Here is a 14,223-nt window from a genome sequence, read left to right as displayed (position 1 = left end):
TTCCAGCACTGACTTAACCCTCTTTGGGCATGGAGTTCACCAGAGCTTCACAGGTTGCCACTGGAGTCCTCTTCCACTGGTGGATATTAGGGACCTTGAGCTCCTCCACCTTTACCCTCAGCTTCTTTAGCAAGGCAGTGGTCGTTTTGGAGGTGTGTTTGGGGTCGTTATGTTGGAATACTGCCGAGGGGATCATGCTCTGCTTCAGTATGTCACAGTACATGTTGGCATCCATGGTTCCCTCAATGAACTGTAGCTCCCCAGTGCCGGCAGCACTCATGCAGCCCCAGACCATGACACTCCCACCACCATGCTTGACTGTAGGCAAGACACTTGTCTTTGTACTCCTCACACCACACTGTTGCCACCACACACGCTTGACACCATCTGATCCAAATAAGTTTATCTTGGTCTCATCAGACCACAGGACATGGTTCCAGTAATCCATGCCCTTAATCTGCTTGTCTTCAGCAAACTGTTTGCAGGCTTTCTTGTGCATCATCTTTAGAAGAGGCTTCCTTCTGAGACGACAGCCATGCAGACCAATTTGATGCAGTGTGCGGCGTATGGTCTGAGCATTGACAGGCTGACCCCCCACCCCTTCAACCTCTGCAGCAATGCTGGCAGCACTCATACGTCTATTTCCCAAACACAACCTCTGGATATGACCAGAGTGCTGAGCACGTGCACTCAACTTTGGTCGACCATGGCGAGGCCTGTTCTGAGTGGAACCTGTCCTGTTAAACCGCTGTATGGTCTTGGCCACCATGCTGCAGATCAGTTTCAGGGTCTTGGCAATCTTCTTATAGCCTATGCCATCTTTATGTAGAGCAACAATTCTCTTTTCCAGAGAGTTCTTTGCCATGAGGTGCCATGTTGAACTTCCAGTGACCAGTATGAGAGAGTGAGAGTGATAACACCAAATTTAACACACCTGCTCCCCATTCACACCTGAGACCTTGTAACACTAACGAGTCATATGACACCGGGAAGAGAAAATGGCTAATATGGCCCAATTTGGATATTTTCACTTAGGGGTGTACTCACTTTTGTGGCCAGCGGTTTAGAAATTAATGGCTGTGTGTTGAGTTATTTTGAGGGGACAGCAAATTAACATTGTTATACAAGCTGTACACTCACTACTTTACATTGTAGCAAAGTGTCATTTCTTCAGTGTTGTTACATGAAAAGATCAAATATTTACAAAAATGTGAGGGGTGTACTCACTTCTGTGAGATACTGTATATATGTATGGGTGTGTGTGTGTGTGAGAAAATATGTATGCATGGGTTAATCGGTATCTACAAAACCACATTTTGTTTCAAACTCTTAAAAAGTCACCGCTGCTGATTCAGGTAAAATCGACTGTGCTAGTATGTCGTTTTTAAAATATTGATAATTCAGCAATTTAATATATATATATTTTTTATAAAGTTTATTACTTTGTACATGTTGTTTGCAAAAATGTAAATTTTTCTGACCATTTCTTTTAGAGTTTTGATAGCCTTTATGTTGAAAGTGCCACATGTTTTTCTTCACAGAAATTAGGGTTAGCAATTGCATATTTAAATGTTGGCCTCTTAAGACTGTTCATTTACCGAATTCAGCACTTCAGACTAATGAGGCCAGCTGTGTAAGCGCAAGTTATTTACAGCCTCCTTTGAATATTCAAAGCGCTGTGATTGCAACAATTTTGTTCCACCAGAAAATAGAATCACCACAAAACAATTACCTTCCCAATTGAAATGGGAAAAATATATTTATGAAATGATACATCTGTGCAGCATGTAAATACTCTTCTTGGTCACACATGAACTCCCATGAGGTTGACGGGCCGGTTGTTGTATCTTTTGGAGATGTCAGCTTCAATCTGTGTGTGTGAGAGAGAGACAGATGGATAGATCTAGGATTTAGTTCAATAAAAGTTATGTCCACCATGACATTTAACTACATTAGTTTAGCTTTTTTGCTCTAATAGCCTTATTTCTTTTTATATTTAACACTGCCAAGCATCGGCTCCTTTTGCAAAGAGGGGAAGAGAGTGAACAGGAACTTGAAGGTTTGCTAGGGTGCCAGTTTCACTTTTGCAGAGAGAGGAAAGTAAATGAGTGAGAAAGTATCAGGACTATACCATATACTGCTGTAATAGGACAAATGTACTGTGATAAACCTGTACTGAAACAAATGCACAAACACATCATTACAACAAGTTACTCTACCAGTTTCTGGAGCTCCTTGGTGCGAGCAGCCAGCAGATCAATGCGGGGCTCCAGCTTGGCCTGTTCTTCCAGAGCCTCCTGTCGTTTTTCAGCCAGCGTGCCTCGTTTTAACACCAAGATATCAGCTTGCTTGAGTTTCTGCCGCAGTAACTCTGAAACACGCTCCACGTAGCTGAGACACAAACAAACAAACAAACATACACAACACCAGATTTATCATGATCTGACTACAAGATCTCAGCTGCTACAACATTAAAACTATAGATAACTGTTTAGTGTTCTTTGTTTTTGTTATGTGACTAATGGCTACAAGGAATAGTTAATTAAATGAAAATTTACTCATCCTCAGGCCATCTAAGATGTAAATGAGTTTGCTTTTCATCGAAACAGGTTTGGAGAAATTTAGCATTACATCACTTGCTCACCAGTGGATCCACTGCAGTGAATGGGTGCCGTCAGAATGAGACTCCAAATAGCTGATAAAAACATCACAATAATCCACAAAACTCCAGTCCATCAATTAAACCATAAGCCATAATAATGTTAGATTAATACTTGATCTGTGCATATTTCTCTACTTTTTCACTGGAGAAAGCAATTATTATTGATAGTGGACTCATATTTTTACTGGAAGAAATTGTTTTAAGTTAAAGGGATAGTTCACCCAAAAATGAAAATTCTGTTATTAATTACTCACCCTCATTTCATTCCAAACTCATAAGAATTTTGTTCATCTTTGGAACACAAATTTCTGACCCTGCATAGACTGCAATGCAACTGAAATGTTCCCAGACCCAGAAATGTAGTAAGGACTTTGGTCAAATAGTCTGTGTGACATCATTAGGTGAACCACAATTTTACGAAGCTATTAGAATAATTTTTGTGTGCAAAGAAAACAAAAATAACAATTCTTCTCCTTCACAACACCCTAGGGCGCCATTATGGAGCGTACCAAGATGCATGTATTGTTTACGTGCAGCGAGATAATGGTGGAAGATTTGGAGGAGAAGAATTGTTGAATAAAGCTATTATTTTTGCTTTCTTTGCGCACAAAAAGTATTCTCGCAGCTTTGTAAAATTACGTTTGAACCACTGATGTCACATGGACTGTTTTACCAATCTCCTTGCTACGATTCTGGGCCTGGGAACATTTCATGAAACAGCTTTTAGCAGCACAAGATGTTTACTGGTGGGCTGAAGTAGCATTGTGGATTACTGTGATGTTTTTATCAGCAGTTTGGACTCATTCTGACGGCACCCATTCACTGAAGAGGATCCATTAGTGAGCAAGTAATGTAATGCTACATTTCTCCATATCTTTTCAAATGAAGAAACTCATCTACATCTTGGATGGCTGGAAGGTGAATACATTTTCAGCAATGTTTAATTTTTGGGTGAACAATTCCTTTCAGATATGCTGATATGACAGATATAAAATGCACTTCCGCGTTTGAAATGTTTGAGTGTGTAGTTACCGTGGTGACGCCTGGATCATGAAGAGGTGCTGCATTCGTACTGAAGTGAGCCCGTTTAGCAGGTCACGCACGTCTGCCCGCATGGCCTCCACACACTCGGGAGTCTGGGCCTGGATCACTGAGGGAGCGAGCTGGAACTGACTCATGGTCACCAAGTCACCTTCTTCATGCATCTCACTGAGCCGCTGACACAGGAACATTTCCAACTGACCCACAGAAACACAGAAAAAGAGTTTGGCTTGGGTGAGGACGAAACATTCTGTCTAATACTTCTAACAATGAGATGTTGTACCTCCTTCAGCTCATTGATGAACTGGCCACGTGTCTGCGAGTTTTCTAGAAGAGAAAGCGCATCTTCACCTCTGGCAACACCATCAGGACCTGCAAAAGTAAAATAATTCAGCGCAATACCCAGATCCAGACGAAATCTGCAGACTTTGGAGTTGTGCATTATGCACACTGATTATAATGTGTATTATATTACTGATATAATGTGTATATACATAATGGATATAAATATGTTTATATACGATTATGTTTGCCTGTCTGTAATTCTATCATTTTACCAAACTGCAGATGTCACATTGAAATAAAAAGCTCTTGGTGATATTTTTGATATTATTTTATTTTTTTTAACACTTTTAAAAGCAAGTCATTTATGTTTACCAATGCTGCATTTTATTTTAAGAAAAATACAGCAAAATGTAAAATATAACACTTAAAAAAAAAATTCTAAATTTTTTTTTTTTTGTGGTGTACCAGTATTTTGATGTTGTTTCATGGTCCTTTGGAAATCACTCTTAAAAAACTAATATATATATATATATATATATATATATATATGGTTTCTTTATTCTCTATCTATCTATCATCAGGTGGGGCTTCCTCCATCACAGGTCACTCTACAACTGTGGGCACATTTCCTGTCTTCCACTCATTTACAGTTGTGTTTATCTCTCTCTCTCTATATATATATATATTATATATATATACACACACACATACATATATCTATCTATCTATCTCTATATATCTATCTATCTATCTCTATATATCTATCTATCTATCTATCTATATATATATATATATATATATATATATATATATATATATATATATATATATATATATATATATACACACACACACACATATACAGGTGCATAAACAAATAAAAAAAGAATATATATATATATATATATATATATAGTAAAGAAACCATGAAACAGTTTTTCCCCAAGATTCTTTGATGAATAAAAAGTTCAAAAGGGCAGCATTTATTTGAAAATCTTTTTTAACATTATTGATGTCGCATTGGCACTTTACATCAGTTTAATGCATCCTGAATGAAAATATTATTGATCCCAAACTTTTTAAAAGCAGTGTACATTTATAACAAATTCTTAATGTTAATTACAGTTATCAACATTTAATTTCAGTAAATCCCAACACACTTACAGTCTGTACCAACATCCACAATTTCAATTTCCACAGGTGTAGATTCAGAGTCTCCCCAGTCAATACCACCAGCACTGGTTTCCTGAAGTTGATTGGTAGACTGTTTTAATTCTGTTTCAAAATGTGATAACTAAAGACTTTATATTTGTACTAAATATTTAAGGCTCTTACCTCTGTGCCAGACTCGAGGCTAATACCCCAGTCCACACCACCCTCAACAGAGATCCCAAAATCCACCTTTTCAGTACCAGCACCACCGCCGAGGTCACCCCAGTCAATCTGCACAACACAAGAATGATAGATAGATGACAGATAGACGCTTAAAACTCAACTCATGGCGTCATATTATCACACTTACGGTCTCCTCTGCAACAACATCAGGTGGGGCTTCCTCCATCACAGGTCTCTCTACAACTGTGGGCACATTTCCTGTCTTCCACTCATATACAGTTGTGTTTCCTTTCTTCTGGACAAATCTTAGAATGGGCAGGACTTCTTCAGACCTAAAAAATAAAATAAAAAAAAGGTAAAATTGCACTTAGACGAACATCATATAAGGGTCATGTTGGAGTTCAATCACAGGCATGATTTCAGGTGTCTAAAGGTCAATCAATGCAGCATTAGAAATGACAGGAAGTCACACTCACCAGTCACTAACAAAGTTTATGAAGGCTGCGTAAAATTTTATAGCTTCATCCAGACAGGATGCTTTTTTACCAGTTTCTTCTAAAACTACAGGCAGATCCTTAACGAGTGCTTGCAACTCCCTTGCCACATTTTCCCCCTGTGAAAAATTATAGGACATTATCGGTAATCAGCAACAAACGATGCAAAATAAAATGTAATTATTTGTTGTCTAACCTGTATCCCATACTGTTTACAGGCAGCATAATAGCGTTCCCTCATGTCGGTGGCACCGCTCTGACACTCCAGCTCTCGTCGGCTCAACTCCTGCTGAAGCTGCTGAGCTTTAGACACCTGCTTCCTCAAAGCAGGACCTTCATAACTTACACTACGAATAAAAATACTGGCCACTTCAGCTGGGGATAAAAACACACATACACACAATCCCGTCACTGTGTTTGCGTTACTTTAAAAAAAAATGGCTTAAATAACTAAATGATGATTGTTTACCTAAATAGACATGGTCTTTTTCATACATGGACACTATTTCTTGCCAATCCTGTTGACATAAAATATATAAAGCTATTATTTTTTACTAAATACAGCAATAAATTACACATTAAAAGAATAATAAACAGCAGAGAGAGATGCATCATCACCTTCATCCTTTGTGATGAATATCTGCCAAAAATATTTTTGGTGGACGCTTCTGTTCCTTTTAATATTTCGATTATTCGTAAGCAATGGAAATAGTGAATATCTGCAAAAAGGAACAATATATGAGTAATAACATTCAAACAAAGTAGTATGTTTGTATTATTATACGTTTTTTTTTTTACATGATCCAGAGAGCAGTTGTTTGATCTCCTCATTCTCAGGCATATCCTGAATGGCAGCATTGATTTTCTCTCTAATTGTCATCACTGCACTTTGCCATTTCAGTGTGCAGTGCCTCCGGTCCACCAGCCAGTCTGAATGATGGAGACAAAAGCAAAATATTCAATAGATCTTTGTGCAAGATCTAACACTGTTTATAGAAGTCAAGCTACAGCACTTCAAACCATATGTTTAAGACTTGTGTATGCATAAATGACTGTCTTACCTAAGAGTTTACTGGTTTGGATGTCAATTGGGACATTCTGGATGTTCTATTAAAACAGATTTTATAATAAAGGTAGATTACAATATACACACTGTAATAACGCTCATGGTAACATTTTGCACATTATTATGGACTTATAATCTTGACAATGAAAAGTTGCAAGCCAAGTAAATAATTCAGGATTTATATTAATAAAAACACAGAAGTATGCATTGATGCACAATTAGGCTATATTCTTGAATAGCTTGTCAATTTCTATAAGCAAGACTTACAAAACGGTGACACTTAATTCTGACCAAAGAATGTTTTGTTTTACCTCCATTGCAACCGTGGTTGTCGTTATTTTGATAGAATAATACCTAAAGCTACTCCATACTTGAAAATCAAATCGATGAGATGCAGCTCAAGTTTACAACTCCACTGACACGTACATACGCGACTGACCAATCAGCACACGCGACACTGCTGAAAGACCAATGAACTGCACGAATAGAAGAACCCTGAATCACTTCCTTGTAACGTCAAAATAAAAGTCATTAGAAATTGTAGCAAAGTTACCTTGATTTTTCTCTCACAGTTATGTATTTTCGTAAACTCAAACATATCTGAAATTCACTGTAAATTTAAAAAAAAAAAAATCTACAAATGTACGGAAATCGTAATACACGCTTTCAGAAGTTGTGGATACTCAACTAATTTATTTCATAAAATTAAGATGGTTCAAAAATTTCAAGTATTAATAATTGAATAATTAATTATAATTATTATTATCCATGTAAAAGATGTTTATATATTAATAAATAATAAGTATTTATTATTAAGTGTACTTTATCTCTTTATACTTTGCATTTTATCACACTGTTTGCCATAATTACGAATCTGGTAATAAAAAGTTATTTATATCACGTTATTTATATCACATTCAAAAAGCTGCAAATTCAACACATTACTATTTTTTTCTTAGTCCTTTCACAATGTAACGGCAAAAACTCAAACTATTAAATGGTCTTTGATCATTTGGATTTATTTTCTTATTATGCTTATTATGGTAAAAAAAAAAGAAAAAAAAAGGGAAGAATATAAATTATTTGTTTACTTTTCGAAAGGTATACAGCAGAAGTGCTATGTCCACTAGATGGCGCAATTTCCTTTATATTGACACCACTAGAAAAATAGTGACATATTTTTTTCGTACTTATAAGCAGGCCTGGCAATAACAACATGAAATTGTAATTTCACATTTTTTTTGCACCATATGCATTGCATTTGTGCTTCCTTTTTATAGTGCCGCTTGCATAATTCATAAAATACTTCAACATGCACTTTATGTGGACATAAATGTATGGTAAATTTCCTGCTCTTTTCTCAGTTTTATTTGAACAAGGTGGTTTTATAGATTTTTCTGTTTCCCGGATCACAGCATACCTTATCTACAGTATCTGCCAAAGGGACTTTGGCTGTAAATATGACTGCAGGTGTCTCAGGTGTTTCCAACAAGAGACTCCTCCCGTCGTACAGTTGACAGAAATATCTAAGTAGTTCTTCTTCTGTTTTTTTGACAGAGCAGATTAAAATCAGAAAGAAAGAAAGCAGAAAGTTTGAAATAAAGGTCAGTATGACACTATGCAATGTTAAAATCAAAGATAGGATTGTAGTTCTGCTTCTTAAAGTTTGGATATCTTGGGCAACTCCAGTAACACTACACTTAATACCCAGCTTACACAGGAGAGGCCTTTGAAAAGGAACTTGCATTGTACTCCAAACAGAGCAGTTTTAATCACTCCAAAGACCATTTCAGCAGAAATCAGAATTTTAATCCTAAATCGGTTAAGCTCTTTTATGGTCTTGTGAAGCACAATGGCTGTAACAGTTAAAGGGAACCATACAGGCAATGCTTTATTTTCATATTTTTTGAATGACATTCAAACCTGCTCCTATCTCAGCTGGACATCTAGTATCCGTCTGTGATTTCCCCACATTATGCAAATGTGAGCATTATCTGTCTGGTGGCCTTGTCAAATTAAACATCAGGTGAAATTGTGAACAAGCTCAGGTGGCAAGCGTCCTTCTGTTTTTAAAAGCCCCTACAATCCCAAAAAATCCTTTATTTCTAAAAACCATATTCGAGAATGTCATCTATGTGTGAATACAAACCACTGACTTTTGCATTTGCAGTATGAAACTAAACCAGGGCAAACATACAAACAATTATATTTTCTTTGTCAAAAGGTTGAACTGTAGACATTTATTTGCAATAAATGTCTATAATATAATAATATAATAAAATATCTATAATAAATGTCTACAATATTAAAGAAAAAAATCACAAAAGTTATTGAAGTAATATGCTGTGTGAGATATTTTATATCACACATAATACTATGGACGTGTGTGTGTTTATTAATATGTCTATAGTTTTTCTTTTTGTTTTGTTATTTTTAGTCAGTTCAACTAAATGAAAATGAGAAATGTTGCTTTGGCAGTTAGAATAGAAAAAGTTTAAGTTTTTTTATTTTATTTTATTTCAATTTTTTTTATATGATTTTAGTTAACTCTAATAACCCATATAATATCTCATGTAGTTGCCTGCTATTTCCATAGACAATAACTTTTATGAATTTTTACTTTGCACTTTATAGTATGCTCTATAGGATAGATAGATAGATAGATAGATAGATAGATAGATAGATAGATAGATAGATAGATAGATAGATAGATAGATAGATAGATAGATAGATAGATAGATAGATAGATAGATAGATAGATAGATAGATAGATAGATAGATAGGCAGCATTTATTTACAGCAATCCGTCTTGATTTGGTAAGGTGAGCACCTTTTTGGTTGACCATGCAAATGTTAAACCAACTTCACGCTCCCATGAGGTCGTTCACTCAGATTGCCCTCCCTCTTTCGATCACATGGCTGTAACATTTACTCATGTTGCATTGGGTTGGACCTAATGTTCAACTTGGACTGAAACAGTGTGTTTGTGTGAGGCTGTATAGGCTGTTGTCTGAGATAAAACAAGACTGATAAAGAGAGAGGGAGTAAGGGAGGGACCAAGAGAGAGGAAGGGGGAAAGAGAACACCTGTAGCATGAGACGCTGCACTCAAAGCACACATTCAGTAGTAGGGAGATTAATTAAGAGAAGGGGAAGCAAAAAGGTGAGAAGGTATTAGCAGCTCTCAGCAGACTGAACTTGAGCGGTAAAGTGAAGTTACTAAGTGAACACAGGGAGCAAGGCTGTCAAGGCAACAATGGTTTAACTTCTGGACACCTGTTCTTCTGAACCAAGAGCACTTTTGAAAGAAGTGAACGCACCTTGTCAGGTGAGAACTGATCACTTGCTCTTTTTTGTGTTTTTAAGTGAAATTGTTGAAATATTGAACTGCATTTATTCTTGTATTTCAAGATGCTGTTTTTGTTTTTGTTTTTGCATATACAAGGACATTAGAGTTCACATTTTTTATTTTGCTGATTTAGTTTAAAAAATGCACTAGGATTTTTTTAAAATCTTAAATTTATTAAATGCATAAAACATTAATCAAAAATTATAACAAAAAAAAAAAAGATTAAAAAATAAAATAAAATATAAATTAATATAAAGTTAGCAAAAAAATATAAAATTAAATAAAAACAATCTTGGAAAATCGTCTAGGTGGTTGACAAGGCAATGTTTCTTACTTTAATTTAGTTTACCTTAATGTACTAAAATAAATTAAAATTGATAAAAACTATACAGACATTTTAAATACAAATACTAATAAAAATGACAAAAACACACAACAAAATTACTAAAACTTTTACTGAAATTCACATTGAAAAGTGAATGTATAAAAATACAAAACTAATTCAAAACGTTTAATAAAAACTATAATAGTACCTCAGTGATACTAAAATAATAACACTGCCATTTAATAATAAAAAATAAAGTCAAATGAACAAACATGAGTAGTTTTGAGAGGAATTTGAACGTGTTCATAAATCATGAATTCTCCTAACAGAACCTGTTATGAACAAATGCTCTATGAAGGCCTCTCTTGAGAGGCTGTAGGCTACATAGGAAGCTTGATATGCCATGTTACAGGCCCAGATGAGAGAGAAGTAACATTCAGAACACAAACAGCAGCAGTAGGATGTCCAGGCCTAGACTTGCAGGCAAACTTGACACCCTCTATGACTGCTCTGAATACGGCAGGGCCTGGCTGCCCTTGAGTTAACCTCTCCTCTCCTCAAACATTTGTATCACCGGGAAGGCTTTGAACTTGGTTAGTGATTGCCTAGGTTTAGATAGGCACAGTGTACTCTCCCTGTGATCTCTGAAGTTCTTAGTGCTGCTCAGTCACACAAGGAGGAAAACAAAGTAACTTATTATCTAGCTCTAATGATATCTCTTGAGTATCAGAACGTCTTGTAGAAGGTCAAGTGACTTTCAAGAAACTGCTGCAAAAGATTTTTATTTGTGTGAAAATATTTAAGAAAAATAATTCAATATATAAATAAAATACTGCTATTATTTACTTTATTTTTTTATAATTGTGCAAGTAAGAATTCATTAATTACTTATATATTTGTTTTCTAGCTGGTCTGAAATGTTTCAAAAGTAACATTCTGTAAAGCACATTCAGTCTGGCACATTTCTGTTTGCAGGCTGTGACTCACAATTCAACATAAGCAAGTCATAATCAATAAGCATGAACAATAAAACCATTAAATGAACCTTATACCACCCTAGCTGAGGAAAGCACCTGACTCTCCCAGGATTAAACTTTACAGTCATTTTCAGAGTGCAATAAGATCTCCTCTAGATACATCTACAGTCTACTTGGCTACAATAAATTAAGTCCAATTAAGGTGAAATAGTAATAGCTGCTTCTAAAAGTGACTGAATCATGTCATTATGTAATTGCAGAAGATCAGTGACAAATCCAGTGTAGAGTCTCTGTTTGCTCATAAAATGGCCATATTCCCTTGTGTTAAAATGCCTTCTTATTTTGTAAACACTGTAACATTACATGAAAATGGAGAAACTCTCCTTGCATTAAGGCTGTTGTTTTTGTCTCAGAACCTTTATGGCAGTGGTTTCAATGACCTCCAAATATGATGATCTCCTTGCAAGGGACCTCCTTTCTAAAAATGCATCAACATTTTTACTGTATAAGTCGTGTGAGCAAAAAATAGTAAGAATGTTGTTTTACTTTGTAAAAACATTTTTACAAAGTTTTTATTTAACTGGCTTTTAATACTGCTATTTTATTGAGGACAACAATATTTTACATTTTAAATATTTTTTTTTTTACCCAGATAATGCCAGGTGTTTCAATTCGGTTTCAAATGATTTTTTTCATATCACATTTTACACAATAAATATTGTTCCAAAGCAGTTTTGCAGAGAACAAAACTTACAACAGATATAGATAGATAGATAGATAGATAGATAGATAGATAGATAGATAGATAGATAGATAGATAGATAGATAGATAGATAGATAGATAGATAGTCTATCAAAATGCTTTACATTGCTAAAAATAATCTAATATTTTTGGCCTGATCTCTAGATCTAAATCCAATTTCTTTATTTTACCAAAAATTAATTGCACCCGGAAGTCAGAAAGGAGCTTGTCAAGTAGTGGAATTCACCATAAAAGGTAGCTATAGTCACCCTCTATAACTGAACAATATTCTACCAGAAAGTTTAAAGTACCGGTATATTAGGTGGCAACTGCCAAGTGAAGGGTGTGTTTACTAGTGCCTTCTAAAGATCACTTCAGGTCTGATACTTAAAATCTTATCGCACACCAATGCTATAAAACCTGCTGCATTCGCTGGACGACCCATCATATCTTCATTGATACATTCCATTTAACAATGGCAATGTTGTTAAGGTACCAGATGACACACCCTAGCATGATACCAACCATACCCATTATCATTACCAGGTGTGTGAGTCTCTAGTGTTTACACTGGTCGCTATGTAAATCATTGTACATCCTTTGTGATGTGTACAATAGCTATATACAGTCTGTCCAATATTACATAACAAATGATACTCTATCGGAGTAGGACCAAATACTAAGTTATCCATCAAGGAGATGTTCAAGTGTCTTGGTTCAAGCAATGTTATTTTGGTGCATCTCAGATCTCAGGGGAGAGACAGGGGATCCAGTGGTGCTGTTCATTAATTAAACAGCTGAGCAGCAGAGTCAGGTGTCCTCTTGTTATTCTAATCTAATCATTGGATGAGGAGACACACATATGACCTCACAGAGAACTAATTTTGCTGCTTACAATGTGCTAAAGTATGCAAATTAGATGTTTTTGTATCCATAATAGCACATCCTATGGCAAAAACCCTCTGTGTGTTGGTGATAAATGCATGAGTCTTATGCTATGGACTGGAAGATTAATCAGCTCACTGTTAAATTATGAGTTGGAATCGTCATTACTCAGTATAACTCATCTGTAGTTATGCCCTGACAGTTACCTGACAAATCTGCATTCGTGTTATAGGTCTACTTTGCTAACTTCCCTTCGCACCTGTCATAATGGCCGACCCTGCCTGGTGGAAGCTCACCTTCCTGAAGAAAAAGAAGTCTGAGCCGAAGGTCTTGTATGAAATACCACCAGACTTCAGCACCAACAATGCGCAAAAAGATCTGGACAACGACGGCGCAGACAGCAATTTAGATGCCAGACTGGAAAAAATAGTGGATAAATCTGCCACCAAGGGCCGTCATGTAAAAGTTTCCCATTCTGGGCGGTTTAAGGAGAAGAAGAAGATTCGCTCGACTCTGGCGGAAAACCCAAGCCTTTTCCCCGAACCTGCTCGGACTGACAAGAGCCATGTGGAAAAATAACTTCCAGACAGTTTGCAGCTTGTTTATACATACAAACTCATTTTTACTCATTCTTGTTGAATGGAGTTTTAACAACAAAGATACTTCAACAGAAAATTAGGCTATTATTTTTTAACGGCCATATTTTAATTGAAAAGCAACCCCAAGATGATTATTAAGGAGTTAGCTGCTAATGTTTACGGTAAATCATAAACAATAATGTCATGCTCATAAAATGCGTTATCTGTGGGTTATCACAGAAACCTTATCCAACTCGCATTTATAAATCACACAATCCGTTCATTTTTAAACTTAAAGTGGAGAATGGTCATACAAATGTACGTTATTGTTTAATATATCTCAAACCTGTGGGAAACAGACTTGTTCAGGTTGATGTGACCTTTGATTAGCATTTGATCACGTGTTTTATTTTTTTGTGGTTGGACGTTCAGTTGTGCATCTGATTTGATCATTCATCATAAATATGGTTTCAACTAGGGCAAGG

At 35.8% G+C, this 14,223-nt stretch overlaps 2 protein-coding genes across 3 annotated transcripts; one reads left to right on the top strand and one right to left on the bottom strand.

Moving 5' to 3' along the window:
• Positions 1–1,413: 1,413 nt before the first annotated feature.
• On the bottom strand, positions 1,414–7,395 carry LOC306852244 (CDK5 regulatory subunit-associated protein 3-like). Of its 2 annotated transcripts, XM_079388954.1 has the most exons (15): positions 7,195–7,328; positions 6,879–6,924; positions 6,616–6,747; positions 6,436–6,536; positions 6,287–6,335; positions 6,014–6,192; positions 5,800–5,936; positions 5,511–5,655; positions 5,324–5,431; positions 5,153–5,234; positions 3,987–4,075; positions 3,695–3,900; positions 2,645–2,695; positions 2,220–2,391; positions 1,492–1,870 (listed from the first exon to the last, which is right to left on the bottom strand). In XM_079388954.1, exons 1-15 carry the CDS (start codon positions 7,198–7,200, stop codon positions 1,805–1,807), a joined length of 1,569 nt encoding a protein of 522 aa, XP_079245080.1. In that variant the 5' UTR covers positions 7,201–7,328; the 3' UTR covers positions 1,492–1,804. The 2 variants fall into 2 exon arrangements, with proteins under 2 accessions (XP_079245081.1, XP_079245080.1); XM_079388955.1 differs by lacking the exon at positions 2,645–2,695 and having other exon boundaries at positions 1,414–1,870; positions 7,195–7,395.
• Positions 7,396–10,074: 2,679 nt separating this feature from the next.
• Positions 10,075–13,855, top strand: LOC306852243 (proline-rich protein 15-like protein B). The gene is made up of 2 exons (XM_079388953.1): positions 10,075–10,210; positions 13,393–13,855. The coding sequence occupies exon 2, from the start codon at positions 13,428–13,430 to the stop codon at positions 13,737–13,739; it is 312 nt and encodes a 103-aa protein (XP_079245079.1). The 5' UTR covers positions 10,075–10,210; positions 13,393–13,427; the 3' UTR covers positions 13,740–13,855.
• The last annotated feature ends 368 nt before the right edge of the window (positions 13,856–14,223 follow it).

This window comes from Barbus barbus, assembly GCF_936440315.1.
Source record: "Barbus barbus genome assembly, chromosome: 32".
NCBI classification, from domain to species: domain Eukaryota; kingdom Metazoa; phylum Chordata; class Actinopteri; order Cypriniformes; family Cyprinidae; genus Barbus; species Barbus barbus.
This window is presented reverse-complemented; position numbering and strand designations above follow the sequence as displayed.

What these genes read in the sequence shown, in the direction of transcription:
- LOC306852243 (XM_079388953.1), top strand. Translation starts at nt 13,428, where the DNA reads ATGGCCGACCCTGCCTGGTGGAAGCTCACCTTCCTGAAGAAAAAGAAG.
- LOC306852244 (XM_079388954.1), bottom strand. An exon ending in AAAAGACCATGTCTATTTAG is followed by an intron (nt 6,193 to 6,286) that starts GTAAACAATCAT and finishes TTTTATCCCCAG; the next exon opens with CTGAAGTGGCCAGTATTTTT. An exon ending in TCATCAATGAGCTGAAGGAG is followed by an intron (nt 3,901 to 3,986) that starts GTACAACATCTC and finishes TCTGTGGGTCAG; the next exon opens with TTGGAAATGTTCCTGTGTCA.